Genomic DNA, 17867 nt, shown 5'->3' with positions numbered 1-17867 from the left:
TTTATTAAGTATATATTGTTACGTATACGATGGGGTTGTCCCCTTAGTCAATACCATGCTCTTTACGTTAAAAGTTAAAAAAAATTTAATTCACAAACCCCTGAATCACAAAGGCCGTTTAGTTAGAATAGATAGCTCTTTTGAAAGCACTAAAAAAACTGTAGCGTAAAGCGCGAGGTATTGCCGGGGGGGACAACCCCCTCATATACGTTATAATTTCTGTTCGTTTTAAGTTCTAATGTTGCTTCTTATTTTCAGTTGAAAAAACTTGTTTTTTTTTTAATTTAATTTCTGATCGTTTTTTAAATAATGCTTGGAAATCCGGCGCCCCCTTCATAGAAATGTCCCCTACGCCAAAGAAATACCTCCACGGAAAGATTCTCCCGAGTAACCCCCTGCTCTAGCCCCACCCTCCAGAAAAAAATCCTTCCTGAAAATTTCTGTATACTTCCCAATAACCAATAAATAATGCTGGCAAGTCCGGCACCCCTTCATGGCACTTTCCCTTCCCCCATGAAAACTTCGTTCATGGACAGATCCTCCCACCTACCCTCCGACTCACCTCCAACGACCAGAAAAAAAACCCTTCTGAAGACTTCTGTATACTTCTCACTACCCAATACTATATGTGAACAGTTGGAACAGTTCATAGCTTTTAGTCCGCTCCCTCGGGAGGTTTAGAGATTAAATCATATTAAAAGACATAATTATCATATTTTCGGCCCTATTGAACAAAATAGTTATCCAAATGTTTTGACCGGGCGACTGTGGGAAAAAAATTAGCGTGGAAGGGGACCTAGTTGCCCTCCATTTTTTTTGTCACTTAAAAAGGGCACTAGAACTTTTAATTTCCGTTCCAATGAGCCCTCCCACGATATTCTAGGACCACTGGGTCGATACGATCACCCCTGGAGAAAAAAAAAAAAAAAAAAAAAACACGCATCCGGGATCTTTGTTCTGGAAAAAAATGCAAAAAACCACATTTTTTTATATAGGGGCTTGAAACCTCTACAGAAGGGTTCTCTGATACGCTGAATATGATGGTGTGATTTTCATTAAGGTTCTATAACTTTTAGGGGGTCTTTCCCCCTTTTTTTGAAAATCAGCCAAATTTTCTCAGGCGCGTAACTTTTGATGGGTAGCACTTGATGAAAGTTATATATTTGAAATCAGCATTGAAATATAATTCTTCTGATGTATCTATTGGTATCAAAAACCCGTTTTCTAGAGTTTCGGTTACCATTGAGCAGGGTCGCTCCTTACTTACAGTTCGTTACCACGAACTGTTTGAAAAGCTCTTCAATTACAGTGTAAAGTACGAAGTTGCTTCTTTCTCTTTACTCTCGTCTTTGTGTATAGCATATTCTTATGCTTTCCTTGAAAACTGAAACTTTTCCTGGAAATCGAAATTATACCACAAAAAATACGAACCCAACTAGACCTTTGGTGCCAAAGTCCCGATAAGCTCTAATGCAGCAGTGACCTAAGGATTACAGCTGCGAACATGTAGATAACTCAGACTAGGTCCTAATCCTAAAAAGGCATAACTAAGACACTAGCTCTTACTTCCCACCAAAATTGAATGAGATCCGCGAACATTTTCAGGTAGATGTTCCGATGACAAGAATTAAAAGACCCCATCCCCCTCTTCCTCACCCAGGTAGAACACCAAACAGACACAGGATTACTAGTTCTTACTTCTACTCAAATTAGGCTAACATCCGACATACAGCCCCATCCTGGCATATGTGCCAATGACCAGATAGACTCAAGCAAACTCAGTTTTTAGTAAAGCACTAGATTTTCAGAATTCTAAAAATAAAGAGAAATATCACAAGAGAGTTTGACAGCATAATTTCAACTATACTCTTCACATGAAAATTGTCTTTTTTCAAAATTAACTCTGTTGGAATTTAGTTTTTCTTTCAATTATACACCACACACTATGCGCAAAGATTGCATCTATCTTAGACGAAGAAGCTAAAGAAGTCAGCACAAGTTTTTGTTAAAACAGGGCATTAAATATATGTTCAATTTCCCACCTCTCTTGGACTTTCCTGCAAATTTTTAATTTTCCATAAGAAAGTATACTTTCGTTGTTTTTGGTTTAGGAAAAGTGATCATTAAGATTATTCTCGTGTTCAATAGAACTTATTGTGAAAGAGTGTGATTCATTTTCTTCACTAGTAGCCAATGAAAACCATTCTCTTTCAAATACATTGTTTTTTATTGAGTATTAAATAAAAAAAACAAGTTTTTTAAACTGAAAGTACGGAGCGACATTAAAACTTAAATCGAACAGAAATTATTCCGTATATGAAAGGGGCGGTCCCCTCCTCAACGTCTTGCTCTTTACACTAAATTTTTTTATTGTTTAAAAAAAATAGAGTTGTGGGAGTCAAACTTTAGCGTAAAGAGCGAGGCGCTGAGATGGGGACAGCCCCTTTCATATACGGAATAATTTCTGTTCATTTTAAGTTTTAACGTCGCTCCTTACTTTCAATTAAAAAAAACTTGTTTTTTTATTTAATTTTTGAACGTTTTTGAATGAATGCAGGTTTTGATTTGGGCTGACCATATAAAGAAATTCAATGCCAAATTCTCAGATGAATTTTATCTTACTGTGGTTAAAAGGCTTTTTCGGAGACTATTTAATCTTATCCAAAACAATATGCATTAGTTATAGATATAAGTACCTTACGAATTCACTTATACGATAACCTTCTATATTAATTCGTATAAAAATATTCATATATTTTTAATACGTATATTAGGGGGTTCGCCCCCTAGTCAATACCTCGCTCACTACGCTAAAGTTCAAATTTTTTTCCAATTCTTTAAAAATGACCCCTAAATCACAAAGGTCCTGAATTAGAATAAACAGCTCCTTTGAAAGTACTTAAAAAATATTTTGCTTAAACAGAGAGTTATTGACTAGGGGGCAAACCCAATCATATACGCAATATTTTCTGTTCGTTTTAAGTTTTGATGTTGCTCCTTTATTTCATTTGAAAAACTTGTTGTTTTTTTTTTTATTGAATTTCTGATCTTTTTTTTAAAATAATGCTGGGAAATCCGGCACCCCCTTCATAGCAATGTCCCTTCCCACATGGAAACTTCCTTCATGTAAAGATCCTCCCACATAACCCCCGACCCCCCCCCCCCACTACCAGAAAAAATTCCCCTGAAAACGTCTTTATACTTCCCAATAACCAATACTATATGTTAACATTGGGTAAAGTTCATAACTTTCAGCCCTCCCCCGGGGACTTTGGGGGATTAAGTCATCCTAAAAGACATAGTTATCATATTTTCGACAATGCTGAAGAAAATAGCAATCTCAAAATTTTGATCAGGTGACTTTGGGAAAAAATGAGCGTGGGAGGGGACCTAGGTGCCTTCCATTTTTTTGTCACTTAAAAAGCGCACTAGAACTTTTAATTTCCGTTCCAATGAGCCCTTCCACGAAATTCTAGGAAAACTGGGTCGATACGATTACCCCTGGGGGAAAAAAAACAAACAAAAAACAAATAAACACTTATCTTTCTTCTGGCAAAAAATACAAAATTCCACATTTTGGAGATAGGATCTTAAAACCTCTACAGTAGGGTTCTCTGATACGCTGAATCTGATGGTGTGATTTTCTTTAAGGTTCTATAGCTTTTAGGGGTCTTTCCCCCTTTTTTCGAAAATCAGCCAAATTTTCTTTTGATGGGTAGGACTAAACTTGATAAAACATATATATTTGAAATCAGCATTAAAATCTAATTCTTTTAATGTATCTATTAGTATCAAAATCCCGTTTTTTAGAGTTTTGGTTACTATTGAGCCGGGTTGCTCCTTACTTACAGTTCGTTACCACGATCTGTTTGATATAAGTGACAATTATCACTTACAATCTAGTGCAATAATCTATATTAAACGCAGCGTATATTACTATGAAGAATACAAGGTTAATGCAAGAACATTCTCCCGATTCCAGGGGAGAACAGTGCCGTTACACTACCCACAAATGACAGACCTGAGTCTGACGTAAAAAAATAGCAACCAATTCCTCCATTCCTTGACGAGGCAGAGGAAGTAAAACCGTAATTACCCATTTCGGTGCTAGTAAAATGATACACAGACCAGTTTTTCAAGTTTTTTTTTTTCGAAATTCCCGAAAATATTTTTCGTAATTATTTTTTACTGTTAGGATAAACATATACTCACTTGCAAAGGGGAGTGGGAGGGGTACTCAAGAGGTGGATTTTAGGGGCCTGGTTACGGTTTTTCGACCAAGGGGATTTGAATGGTACGGTGCTGATACTACAAAGCCGATCAACTCCGAAAATGACACACAAATTTCCATTTTGGTACCATATACCACTACAATAACGTTGCCAAAATTAATTTATACTAAGCACGCAAATGCACCTAGTACGTTTCAAATGAGCTCTTAGATCAGTCCCTACAATATTCCAGTGCCCTTCTAGTGCTGGAAAAAAAAAAACGACATCAGTCTTCTTTAGCGATTATAATAGTACCCTTTCCATACTTCCCAGACATTCAACTTCAGATATGGCACGAAAGTGCCATTTCTATTACCATGTGGCACTTTAGGATGACAGTCTCAATAGAGATTTATAAAAAGCACGTAAAAATAATCAAGAAGTCTTAAATGAGTTATTAAACATTTCTCTGCGATCTTGTGTTATCCTGCTAGTCCTGGCAAAAAAAAGGGAGACTCATCAGTGTTACCTATGTAAAGAAAAAGTAATTTCGTTAGTTTTTCACAATGGGAGCTCAAAACTTCCTCTGATAGAAAACTTCCATAAAGATCATAATGATACACTTTTTATTTCGATGCGTCGCCATTTTTTACAGGGTTTCAAGCTCTTTTTCAAAAATCACGAATTCGGTTTCTCAATAAAATTTTGCGTTTTAGCATTAGCAAAAATACATCACTGACATTTTTGGTTGGATAGGTGTTTCTAGTGTCTTTTTTTTAAAAAGACTCTTCACTTTTAATCAGGAACTTCACTTTTAATCAGGCATACGTGCCGGGATTCAGATAGAAACGTCAATTGTTCATTTAAACTATAAAAAATTATGACCAGAGTAGGAGATGGCGCTTTTAGTACTGAATATTTGCCTGGTGAAACTTTTATCGCTTGGCTTGTTGGTGTTTATGTTCCAAGTTTATTACCCTGGCAACACAAGTAATCAAAGATTATAATTCTTTGACTTTGGTCAGTGCATTAATCATGCCAATCGTATTCACTGTAGACAAACACACAGGCCTAATGCTACCAACTAAAACAGAAGAACACTAACAAGAACTACTAACATCAAAAAGAAGAACAAGTCAGTGCCATGCAGAACTAATCAGCTCAATCGTACAGAACTACCAATTCAATCGTGCCGTTACTTCTGCCGCATTTAACCCCAATGGCTAAGTGTGCAAAAGTTATCATCATTTAATTTATGATTTTCTTATCAAAGACTAAGAAAGCTTTTTTTGAAACACATGATTCATGATAAAAATGACAATCTTCTATAAGACCTTTGTTTTATTCAGCATAACTAGCAAAATGCATAATAAACTTTAAAATTAAAATTTCACGTAAAGTTAAATCAGGTTTAAAGAAGTTCATTAGGATCCAACGTAAAAATTTAAGTTCATGTGGATCTAACATGATATTTTCATAAAGGACACCCATTCTTTTGTTTTTGGGTGATTTTACTGTTAAGAATTAAACCTATGTTTTTGCTGAATACTGGGATTATGTTTTTCATTTTTTTTTTTTTTTTGAGGGGGTGGGGAGGGGACAACAGTGAATTTTCTCTTGTCAATTTCGCATATTCTTGGAAATATTGGGTATGCAGAAAAATGAGATAATTTGAAAAGGTAAACCTTACCAATAGAAAAAATTTGCTGTTTCCATTTAATGTCCTCTGGTCTAGTTTTAGTGCCATAGCAGTCGACAAAAATTCCAATTTCTTCATAACAAATCAGGTACTCACTAGAGTTTGAAGACCGCCTTGACAAGTTTAATATGGCGATTGGAAAGGAACCAGAATTGTTGCGTTTGAAAATGTGTGGCTCAAGGCTGGGATCATCTGCATTCAAAAATGCTATAAGAAAAAAGAATCGACTCAGACTGACCCAAGTACAAAAATATAATTGATTGAAAAAAAGGGAACAACTTCGAACCGTTTTGCGAGAAAAAAAAATCAAGAGAATGGATGACATTTAGGCTGCCATTTAACAAAAGGAAAAGTAGCCTGAGAGATCGACGGTTAAATAACTCAAATAAGGAACCTGTCATCAACTCGTCTTCGGTTAAAGTTTATTTTACGAAATTTCCGATTGAAAATCATTCTTTATTTCCTATAGATACCAAATATTCTTTTTATGAATCAGCTATCACCCGAGTAACATCTTTTGGCTAGTGCTTTTAACCTAGGTTGATGTGAAATAAAATGAATTGAAATACCAAAATGGGTAGTTTTGTTCTGTGAATTCGAAAAAGTTCTTTTTATGTAAGGAGACAACAAATTAATGATTACGCATAATCAGAAGTCAATTTATTAGCTGTGGGTTTTAAGCGACGATTTGAGGAGCTCCTGTTGGCGATTCATGGTGTTAGCCGTGCATTAACGGATTAGCGAATTGCACGTCGGTACTTACGTGGATAAATAAGAAGTGCTTTTTCCGGTATGAATATTCTGATTTTTATTTCTACTGGTTTGTGATGACGAGGAATAAAAGTAAACGTAAAATAGAGGACCAATTTGGATCGGTTTCGCATGACGAATCTGGCCACTCATCTTCAACGCAAAAATCAATAAATCGTGCTTCAATTTAGTCATTAGCGAAAAATTTTTCGAAAATTTTCGAGATCGTAACGGAGTCTCAAAATACGCTAAAATCAAATTTTAGTAGAAAATGCTCAAGCTATTTTACAAACCAATGTCGCTCAAGTTGAAAAAAATTACAATGCAGTAAATCAAGAAGTAATTTCACTAAACCACAAATGCATAGTGTATCCACTGAGGCAAAATATTACCGTGAAATGGCGTCTTCGTTGTCAGCAAGAATGATGTCGGTGGAATATTTAATTACAGAAAATAACATTATAGATTTGGATGTTGGTGAACTGCATGAAGATTATGCTGATTTGCAAAATAAATTTTTGCATGATTTGAGTTCTAATAGATGTAAAAGTGAATTTTCCGTTTTTCATTTAAATTGCCAGGGACTTGAAGTACTTGTGATTTTTTATATGTATCATAATTCTTCGTTGTTGGAAATTGGTAATTATAAGCTATATCTAAAAAATAGAGAACAGCGTCAGCATGGAGGTTTAGCTATTTATGTACGTAATTAGTTTCAAGTTAGATAAGGGATGGTATGAGAGTAAATCGTGAAATGATATTCGAAAGTATGGTGTTAGAATTACAATATCAGAATTTCAACTGTTTTATTGTTGTTGTATATGGACCCCCATCGTGTAATATCGATGAGTTTGGCCTACTTTTAGAGGAGCAACTGGACAATTTACCAATTTCTGCTAAGCCTTGTTTTATTTGTGGTGAAAAAAATCCCATTTTATGTTATTCAAGTGATTGAATAAGCGAATATTTTTAAGCTAATTTGAGTGCGATTTTTGGTATTCAAAAAAAAAAAAGTATTTCCCCAAAATTTCGGATGAAATTATCCTATTTTGAATGTTATCCTTTTAGGACAATTAGAATATATAAATGATCATTGGTATATTTCACATCGCTAAATTTTTGGTACCTTTTCGAAAGTTTTTAATTTTAATTTATAATGATAAAATAAGTAATAATAATTTTTATTTATTAAACACATCATCAAAAAGATGAATAGTGTACTAAAACATGAAAGAAATAGCAGAAATGGGAATACAGAGAAAAAAAATCACACCAAAACACTAGTAGAACAAACGAATCAAACGATGATGAGGAGACAAGCGCCGATGCGTCGTTTCTGACAGCCTGTAGTGATTATCGTTCAGCTTATCAATAATACTTTATCACATCTTTAGGGTACTTTCTTGGTCAAAGTTATTGGTAATTTTAATTCAAAATAGAATCACAACATCTCTATTACAGATAGTTACCACGCTACCAAACAGTTTTTAACTTGTGTTGACAGCAGCATTTGGGCAACTTCTACTACACCACCATCTATGGGCCTCATTGTACAATGTTTTTGTCCAATCTTAGGCCCAGCGCCCACGGGGCAACTGTTTCAAGACAACGGTTAGAAATTAGTCTCATCTGTAACTGGTTTACGACCAGTTTACAACCAAAATGAAACGTGTCTCCGCCCACGGACTTGAGTGGTTGTGGATCAGTTGTGTTTATCTAATTGAGCAGTGCCGTGTGGTTAAACTATGTTGAGTTCTGACGAGGAAGACTTAATTGATTGCTATGAGTACCGCATGTTTCGTAGGGTTCAGAGGGAGTATTGGGTCCATCTCAACTTGGAAAAGAATGCTAAGTCTCGTCTGTTCTTAAGCTGCCACCATTTGCCAAACTTTCTCTGTCGCGTCTTTATTTCTGTACACAGGAATTTTATAATTGTTACAGCTCTTCGTGCTTCTCCGCTTCCCCTGCGAATCTCACGTTTAATTCCTGGTCTATGTTGAGAGCCAAAATAATTGAAATTCCAATGCGGTAGCTCCCAAAAATGTGTCGGACAACACTGCAACGCAACTGTGACCATGGCTGGAGACTCATATGGAACCGGTTTTAGACTGATTGGAAACCAGTTTCATCTAGATTGCCTCGTGGTTAGGCCCCGCCCTACTTCAAGGCCATAGTCACAAAACCGTTGCTTGCGCAATCGAGTGGCAATTCTAGTCTCAAAACAGTTCCCCTGTGAGCGCTGGGGCTTATGGAACTAATTTACAATAACGTCAATCATATATTATGTTTACTTTAAAAGTTTGGCGGAGTCTTAAATTTGATATTAATAAAGTTCCTCACGGAAGCGACTGAAGATCTTGCTCTTCCCTACGGATACGCCTAAAACAGTCATAATATCTAAATTATGCAGAAACCTTACACAGAATATAGAGAGCATTTTAATTACATACAAAAAAAAAAAAAAATACATCAAAAATGATGTAAAACTGGTGGCAAAGACGAAAATTCGTCACCGAAGGAGGTCACACAAAAGGCCTGAAAAAAGCCTCAAAACGCCAAAACCAAGTTCTAAATTAGCATAATGCAGGGCGAATCCAAGTTGAGTGTAGATTAGTATTAATACACTTGTATAAGTAATAACTCAGATAAGCAAAACTCAAAATCTTAGATAACACACTAAAACTTTCAAGCTTCAAAACTGAAATGATAAATCTAAAATAAGAGAAATTCAAAACTAGATTCATTTCCAAAAAGTGCCTTGGCTAAGAGTTTAAGTGCACCCATTCATGATGCCTAATTTTGGATCCAATATCTGACAACATTGACCTCAAACGTAGCTTCCTAATGCAAAATTTGAAGATAAATATATGGATAAGGCTATTCTTAAACAACTAAGGAATAAAGGATTGTAAAAATTTACGTTTACTGTCGTTTTCACTACTTTTTCATTGTTCTTTTATTCTATGCCGTTTACTTTTCTGCCAATCTAATACCAACAAGCGACACTAGATGGCATATGATATCTTTAATTATTTTCATTTACAATTTGTCATTTTAGAACATATAATTTTTGATTTTTCAATTTAAGTGTCGGCATTCCTATTTTTGATAAAATACCACGTAATCCCAATATCACGCCCACCCTATAAACCTACCCTGTTTTTAGTTCTTAACTGCTTTGTAAATAGAGGATGCTACCCTGTAATAATTTCCTATTGAAGAAGAAAAAACACTGATTCCTTTACATTCCTAAGATGGAAAAACAAGCAAAAATTTACTCGTCTCTTTTACATCAAGAACTGAAGTCTATTAAAGTATACAACAAACTTACTCAAATATAAAATATAATTTTCATGCACTGTAATATTTAGTTGGAAATGATATACTACTAAACTAAATACGATTAGAATCTTACCTTCAACTTTCAAATTGTTCAAATCCACTTCAACAAGTTTTTCACACCCGAGAATCGCGGACTGAGCAGAAAAATCAATACACCTGCAGGCTTTACCTGTTTTGATTTTCTTTTTCAGCGTAAAGCATCTGTCAGGCTCACTCCATTCAGACACCCTAAATAGGAGAGCTAATTAACTGGGTTTCCTAGGACCTACATATAGTCACTAGAGTAGCCTATCATCTTGCTTTGGAAAGGTCAATTTTTGCTTTTTAAACCTTTCACAATATTAAACTTAGTCTATATAAATGAGTTGAGGAATAAGGGCATTATATGTAACATATATCGGTTAATTATGCAACTAGTCTCAGAAATTGCTTTGCAAATAGGGAAAGCCCCAGCATCTATTCAGTGGATAGCATGAAATAAAAGTAAATAAGGAATAATTTATATAGACACATAACTGGCAGACATGGATGTCTCTGTAGTGTCTGAAGAAACGCGGCAAGCTGGAAAATAAAAGGATTAGGGTGCTCAACGAATAATTCCAACTTAATTCACTAAACAGAAAACAGTCTATTATTTTTAACATTTTTCTAAGGAACTTGGAACCAGTTTTAATGATGTAACTGCAAATTTTTCCTCCGCAGAATGCCCTACATGAAATCTACAAATAGCAAAAATGTACGCGCACGTTCTTCATACTGTTTTTAACTCTGGGATGTGATTTGCATTTTCAAAATCGCTCAAAAGATTCAACTATTGAACTTTAGATGTAATGTATTTGTTTCCTTTTTTCAAGTTGCAATAATCTCCATTTCAACAGGATACGATTGCAATAAGAATCCAAAAAGTTTTAGGATCTCAAACTTAAAAACGATTTTTTTTTTACAAAGAAATTTTTACAAAACACAAAGCTGTGATTTTTTTGGGGTGGACCTGTTCCTACCCCACTCCCCCACCCCACCCTCGGATACGGTCTTTCATATTCACTATTTTAACCTGCGTGAAGAGGTGCATAACAAAAGAAAGAAACAAATAAAATCCCAAGATTTAGTTAAAAAGATATCACCAGAATCAAAAGCCTATTTTTGTTTAAATCTAAGAAATATTTATGCATGTTGTTTGAAATTCCTTACAAATTGTCCACTTTATCTTGGCCTTAAATTGCATATCTATTAAACAAAATTTCAACATTTAACAAGCAGTATCTACACTCATTACGAATAGAAATCATGAAATTAGTTTGCTTTCTTCTTTTTTCAGAAAATTAGTCATAACTTAAAAGTTCAACTTTAACCTTAAAGAAGAAAACAAATACCATTCTTTACGATACGATACGATACAAATTTATTATGTCAAATAACAAGAATTAAATGAGACACAATATAATTTAAATAATCACTCTTCCTTGTCACTTATTTATTAAAATGAGACACAAAATACTGTCGAAAAGACAAACTGTATCGGTTGGTAGCCACGGGCTTACAAGGCTTGAGTTTATTTTGGTGCCTTGTATTACACCCTGTTCTTGCCGGTTCAGGGAGCAAATCTCGATGCCTGCTTCACTCCAAAAGCTTCTGTCCAAAGGCCATTGTAAGCTGGTGTCGCCTGGCGTTAAGTCATTCTAGGCCTAGGATTTTAAGGCTTTCATCATAATTCGTGAATTCCGGACCTAATATCACACGGGTAGCTCGTTCCTGTACATTCTCAAGGTCATTTTTTCGCTCTTTACTTAGCTCCGAATGCCACACAGAACAAGCATACTCTAAAATAATCCGAATGTACAGTTTATAAAAATTCAACAGTGAAAAACGACTAAAACCGAATCGCCGAATTGTGACTAGATTACGCAACGCTATATTCGCCTCTTAGTACAAATATTTACATGATCCATCCATGACATTTTTGAGTTAAAAGTCAAACCTAAAATTGTCATATTATTTACAATTGGCACATTTATATCACTTTGACTAAGAACTTTTTTTTTTAAACGAGACTCTCATAAGTGCTGACTTTTTCCTATTAATTGAAAGCCGTTTTTCTTCACAGTCAGCCTCCAAATGGCGAATTATGCCATCCGTTCTAATCATGGATCCTAGCTTATAAAGTATCAGCAATGATAAATCATCTGCAAACTTCCCTCTCTTTTCATGCCAAGTCGCAATTTTGTTACACAGTATTAAAAATAAAACAGGTCCCGTTTTGGTACCTTGGGGTATTCCACAGAAAATCTCAAGAAAATCAGATTGTACCCCATCAACAGTCACAAACTCTGGCCGTCCGTGTAAAAAACTATAAACTATCTGAATTAAAAAGCTCTAAAATCTATCATTGACTCAAGAATATCTGGATGGCTTGATTTGTCGAAAGCATTTTCTAAGTCTGCTTGCAATATTTCTACAAATGCATCTTTATTTTCTAGATGCTCCAGGGCTTCTTCCACAATTTTGATGAGATAATGTACTGTGCTAGATTCTTTGATAAATCCATACTGACAGGGATCTATTTTATCACAGAAATTTTCTACTAACCATTTCTTTAGAAAGTGTTTGAAAAATTTAGATACAATAGGGGTCAAAGATACAGGTCGTAGGTCACTCGCCCCTTTTGGATTCGAAACTTTAGGTATTGGTGTTAAAACTGCTTTTTTTCAATCATCCGGAAAGGTACCACTCAAAATACATTGGTTTAAAAAGGCAGTCAGAGGTTCAGCTAAAAAGGCTGCGTTTTCTTTATACAGGGTTGCTGGAATGTCTCCAGGGTAAGTTGCCTTAAAGGAGTCAAGTCTCTCAAGAAACTATGCAACTTCATGAGCGAAAATCACAGGTATTTCAGATGGAACAGGCGAGGGTGGAACATTGGAAATTGGTGGACTGCTTCTGCGAATACGAGCAAAATACTCATTAATAGCATTTGCGTCGAGCTTATTCCCAGATTCGCCGTACACGCTTACACTTTGCCTTACAGAGCCAGTGAGAAGCCGTATTCCTTTTGGCTGGATTTGTGGTCATGAGCTCGTTCATTTTTGAACCGTATGACTTCTCAGCCAATCTACATTCATAGACCACTTGATTTCTCAGCTTGGAAGCTTCACCTATCTTCCCCTTTTTATGGAGCCTGTTGCGTTTGCGTATCAGCCTTTTCAGGCGCGAGCTAACCCAGGGCTTGTCAGCTGAGTTTACTGTGACTGTTTTCTCTGGAAAATATACATCATAAGCTATCCATGTTTCAGTGGAAAATATTCTATACATGTCGTTGACATTGCAGTTTTCGTACAAACTTTTCCAGTTTTTTCGAAATAGCCCATTTAGCAAATAGCTCTTTTCCAGACTCAGTCAGAGGCCGGCTTGAAAAAATTCGCTTGGTTCCTATTCTCTTTTCCTCCCTGGGACACCAATGCACACAGAAAGGTGTACTTTTACCAAGACTCGGCAACGTCACTGGATCACTATAGAAATCGGAAATATCTGTGAAGATGAGATCAAAAAACAAATTGCTTCAAGCTTAGCGATCGTTGAATCCAGCTGGGTAGTAGGTCGTTGAAGTCACCCATAAGAACCACAGAACTGTTTGGGTGTCTCAATTTAATCTCATCCAAACATGCTTGTAGATGGGCTATGAGCTCCCGCCTGTAACTTGACCGCGGCGGAAAATAGAGTACTCCAACTATGATCGAGGAAAACTTACGGGGAAGAACCTTTGGTCTCAATATTACCCACAACAGCTCGTAGTCGGTATTCTGAGAGCCTTCACATATCTGATGAGGTATATCGTTTCGAATGTACATACCTACTCCTCCTCCATGTGTGATGACAGCACCTTCCTTGTTTCGCCTACTCTTGACGAGAAAATTATAGTTACTTATCTGGGCGTTAAATTCATTGGCAGACCAAGTCTCTGTTATGCAGCAAATATCAATTCGATTGTCATTTAGTCTAGTCGAAAGTTCCGTCACTTTATTGCTTAGAGACTGGGCATTAACAAGGAGAAAAGAGTGGAGGTCGTAGGAACTCGCTATTTCTTTCTTTTTATCTACCTGGGGTAGATTGCCGAAAAATGCTGGAAGTTTCCCAAATTATTAGAACTTGCTGGGACAACGGGCAGGGGGGCTGCAGGGACCCCAAGATGTGGCCAATGGTTCGCCATACTCCAGTTGGGAGGGAGAACTGGGCTGTGTTGAACAACTTGACTGTTACCTGAGAAGAAAGATGGAGCAGCATTTTGGCTAGGGTACATTAATTATAAAGGGGAAATACCTGTCTCGTTAGAAACCGGTCTTCTATGATTATTCAATGGGAAACGCCTAAGATGGTTGGTATTTGGAGACCTCGCCGGTTGCTGCTTTGGAGACAGTTCCTGTTTCGTGGTGTGGACAAAGTTGCATTTATGTTTGTTAGGGCACTGGCGTAACGAACCATGCTTGCACAGGTTCGGGTGATCAAACTTGCAGTTCTGACTCTTGCACTTATTAGCTGCATAAAACTTGCAAGGATGAACATAAGTACACGCTTTACCTTTGTTCCATTTTTCGTAACCAAAATATTTGCAAATCGCCCTTTTCTGTTCTGTGTGTGGCTGACTAGTAAATTTTGAGTGACCTTGCTTACAAATGCTTTGTTGTTTAAGCTGGTTGGTAACATCCTCTTTCAGCTCAGGTGCCACAAACTTTAGTAATAGATCTATTTGTTTTTGTTGAAGCCGAATGATTTTGTCTTTTTCGACCATAACAAGGCGGAGCAACATCAACTCTATCTGAGCAGAATCTTGATCTGTAGAGCAGTCGCCTCCGTCGCCTAAAAGCATCGGTTCGAGACTTTTCTTAGCTGTAGGTTCTTTCCGGGTAAATTTAGGGGATAAAAATAATTCTTAATCCGTCACATTTCTGGGAGGAGTTGCCTGCCCTCTCCCATCGTCACCATCCGTTCGTAGCTTGGCAGCTAATGATTTCACTCGGGCTTCAAGGTCTGCCTTTTTCCCGGACGTATCTAGTCCATGTTTTTCGAGAAGAACGCGCAGAATAGGTACCGTAAGTTTTCCGATGCTATTCGGCGATAATACGGCCAAATTTATTTCGCCGTTTCCTGGCATATTGAACTGTAACAGTCGTGACAGCACTGTGCGGCTTTTTCCTTATACTACGCAATTCGAAAAAAAATAGCACTAAATGTTCCTTATATCAAACGACTTAATCTAATCCGAATATTGAACTAATTCGATATTTTTCTGGTGGTTTCCCTGCGAGAGAAGTAAGTGAAGCGTTAAAGGCTGTCTACCTTGTCCCCACAATATAAGAGACAAGCCCAGTGGGTATTATGGCTCTTAGCCAACAACTCCACCCCTCTTATGCTAACTTTTCTTTCTCCAACTCAATAGGAGCGTAATTGCCTACAAATATTGAATGTCCAATTTGATCCAATTTGATCTTAATTGTCAATTTTTTTGATTGCTAAAGGTCCCTGAGTTACTTAAATTTTTGTCAGTGAAATAATAAGCCTATAAACAGGTGTTTATACTCGGAATATTAACAATCAAAATTTACTGTCGAAAGGGAATTTTATATGGCCAAAACGGTAGTCCGCTTATGAAAATAACTCCAAAATGAAAGTCCACAGGGAAATTTCACAGCTTTAGCAGGGTTATATCCGAAACAATTTTGGTGTTAACACAACGAAGTCTGATAAATTCAAATTCATAGTCCAAAGACAATCTGTGATAATTACAGAAATTATAGATACATAATTTAAGATACGTTTTTTTTTTAATCAGGGCCAATAGATAATAATAATTAGAAAGGTCAAAACTTACGAAACACTATCAGGATCTGCAGCTAAAAGAAAGGCTTTTCCATCGCGGCCAATTTTTTGGAACATCTTGGCTGCGATCAAATGACAATCAGTGAGATGTCGTATCTCGCAAAGGGTTAATTTGGCTTCCGAGACACCGGACAACGCTATTTCCTTTAATGCAGTGTAGCTACATTTCGCAACAACCCTATTTTCACCTTAAAGAAAAAAAGTTCCAGTTCAAAATGGAAATATTAACTTCAAAATACACTGAAGTTATCTTTTTTTTTCTTTTTTTTTGGTAGATCTGCCAATGTGCAGGGAGGACGAGAATTGAAAGCTAATGATTTATAGATGAATTATAGATTTATATATGAACCGCCCACCAAAATTATTGGAATTCCTCTGTAGAAGGAAAATAAATTTTTCTCATTACATTAACTTTCAAGGAAGAAACCTCAATTCTTTTACAAGTCTCTAGTAGTCATACGTTTTTAGATTCAAATTTGGCAGAATAAAACGTACTGCTAAGAAGCAAGCGAGTAAATCCAGAACATTTACACCCAGCCTAAACTGAAGAGTCAGGGATTCCTTGAAAAGTGCTTTTAGGCGAAAACTTATTACATCTAATGTGTTTTTCCAAACCTTTGGACAGAGGTTAATCGTCGTACGGTAATCCAATGTTATTCTTTCTGTGTAAAGAATCCGAGAATAAAAGCCCTGATATAAGATATTTCAGCTTTTTTTATAATTTCAGAACAAAAACGGAAAACTGTTGGTTTCACTATTTTTTATATTTTGAACAAAATAAATCAAGCTATTTGAGTTGACTGAAAGGAAATGTATTATATGGAAATGGCGACAGTTTTTTTTTGTCGTCGATTGGATCAGTATTTAGGAGAAAAAAGTTAGTTCTGGAATCCTTACTTTTGTTTTTTAAAGAATAAAAAAATCCTTTTCGATTTTCATTAATTTTCTCGCTGAATGTCGTAAAATTTACTGCAGCCATTTGAACTATATTTTGTAATCAGTATTTTGTTCGTATAGTCTGTGTTTGTAATTATATACAACTGTAGCCACTTAATCTAAAACTACTACAACAAGTCTAACTCACACACAAATTAAGTTTAAAAAAATCAACACATTTATATAAAAAAACAGAAAATTACTTAGTTATCACTTGATTTTTCCGTTGTTTCCTGTTGAGTAGCTATATTTAGTGAGCCAACAGAGCTTTCTAGCAGTGGCGTTATTAGGACTCGCCGGATCTCTTTTAAAAATTGAGTACAAATAAACTTGACTTAAACGCAATACGGGGAGAGCAGCAATCGACCAGGGAATTATTTTCAAAATTATATATGTACGTAATTCCAAAGCATCTAAAGCACTTACCCGTAATCATAACTGCGACTTTTATTTCAGGAATAACAACTATTTGATAAACAGGTCCACCTACGTCAATCAAATATGGATTCGGGGATGTTTCTGTTATTGCGTATAGCCCGAGACTAGTCCCCATCACTGTTGCCTGAAAACGAAAAAAAAAAAGAAAAAAGAAACCAGTACATAGACTAATAAATTTTTTTTTTTTTTTTTTTTTTTTTTTTTTTTTTGTTAGTAATTCTGCAAATGCGAAATTCTAGCATCTTTCTCTGTGACTTATGAGTAAAAAGCATAGGACACATCATTTTTTTCGTTATTTTAATATCATTTTCAAAACTGATTTAAAGATTTTCAATGAATAATTCTAATCATTAAGGATCATTTACTGAGCCTATATGATCCCTGAATGACTATGAATCAAACGAGGAGCAACAAGTCTATATATGCTAAGCGACAGGTCGTGTGAGTGGGCATGAGCCCAATGACCCTATTAACAGCTAGCTAACTATGCAGATTTATAATTTGCTGCATGACAGATTCATCCAGGTATAACTAACCACTTGTAAGATATTTACCTGCTGAAACTCATATTTATTATTTTAGGAGCAAAAATAAAAAATAAACGAAAAAATGTTAACCAAAAA

The 17867-nt window shown here is 35.9% G+C and overlaps 1 protein-coding gene across 3 annotated transcripts in view; it reads right to left on the bottom strand.

The window, feature by feature from the left end:
• sti (citron rho-interacting kinase sticky) overlaps positions 1-17867 on the bottom strand; it is a 157328-nt gene that overhangs the window by 15358 nt on the left and 124103 nt on the right. For all 3 annotated transcript variants that reach the window (XM_089089600.1, XM_089089601.1, XM_089089602.1), the window contains 4 exons: positions 17233-17368; positions 15863-16058; positions 10076-10230; positions 5902-6117 (listed from right to left, as the gene is read on the bottom strand). In XM_089089600.1, the coding sequence (XP_088945726.1) occupies positions 5902-6117; positions 10076-10230; positions 15863-16058; positions 17233-17368 (703 nt within the window). The remainder of the gene's footprint in view (positions 1-5901; positions 6118-10075; positions 10231-15862; positions 16059-17232; positions 17369-17867) is intronic.

The sequence above is a fragment of the Artemia sp. Qi Xiang Cuo genome, chromosome 5 (assembly GCF_049724085.1).
Source record: "Artemia sp. Qi Xiang Cuo chromosome 5, ASM4972408v1, whole genome shotgun sequence".
Lineage (NCBI taxonomy): Eukaryota > Metazoa > Arthropoda > Branchiopoda > Anostraca > Artemiidae > Artemia > Artemia sp. Qi Xiang Cuo.
The sequence above is the reverse complement of the archived record's forward strand: the minus strand, read 5'-3'. Positions and strand labels throughout refer to the sequence as shown.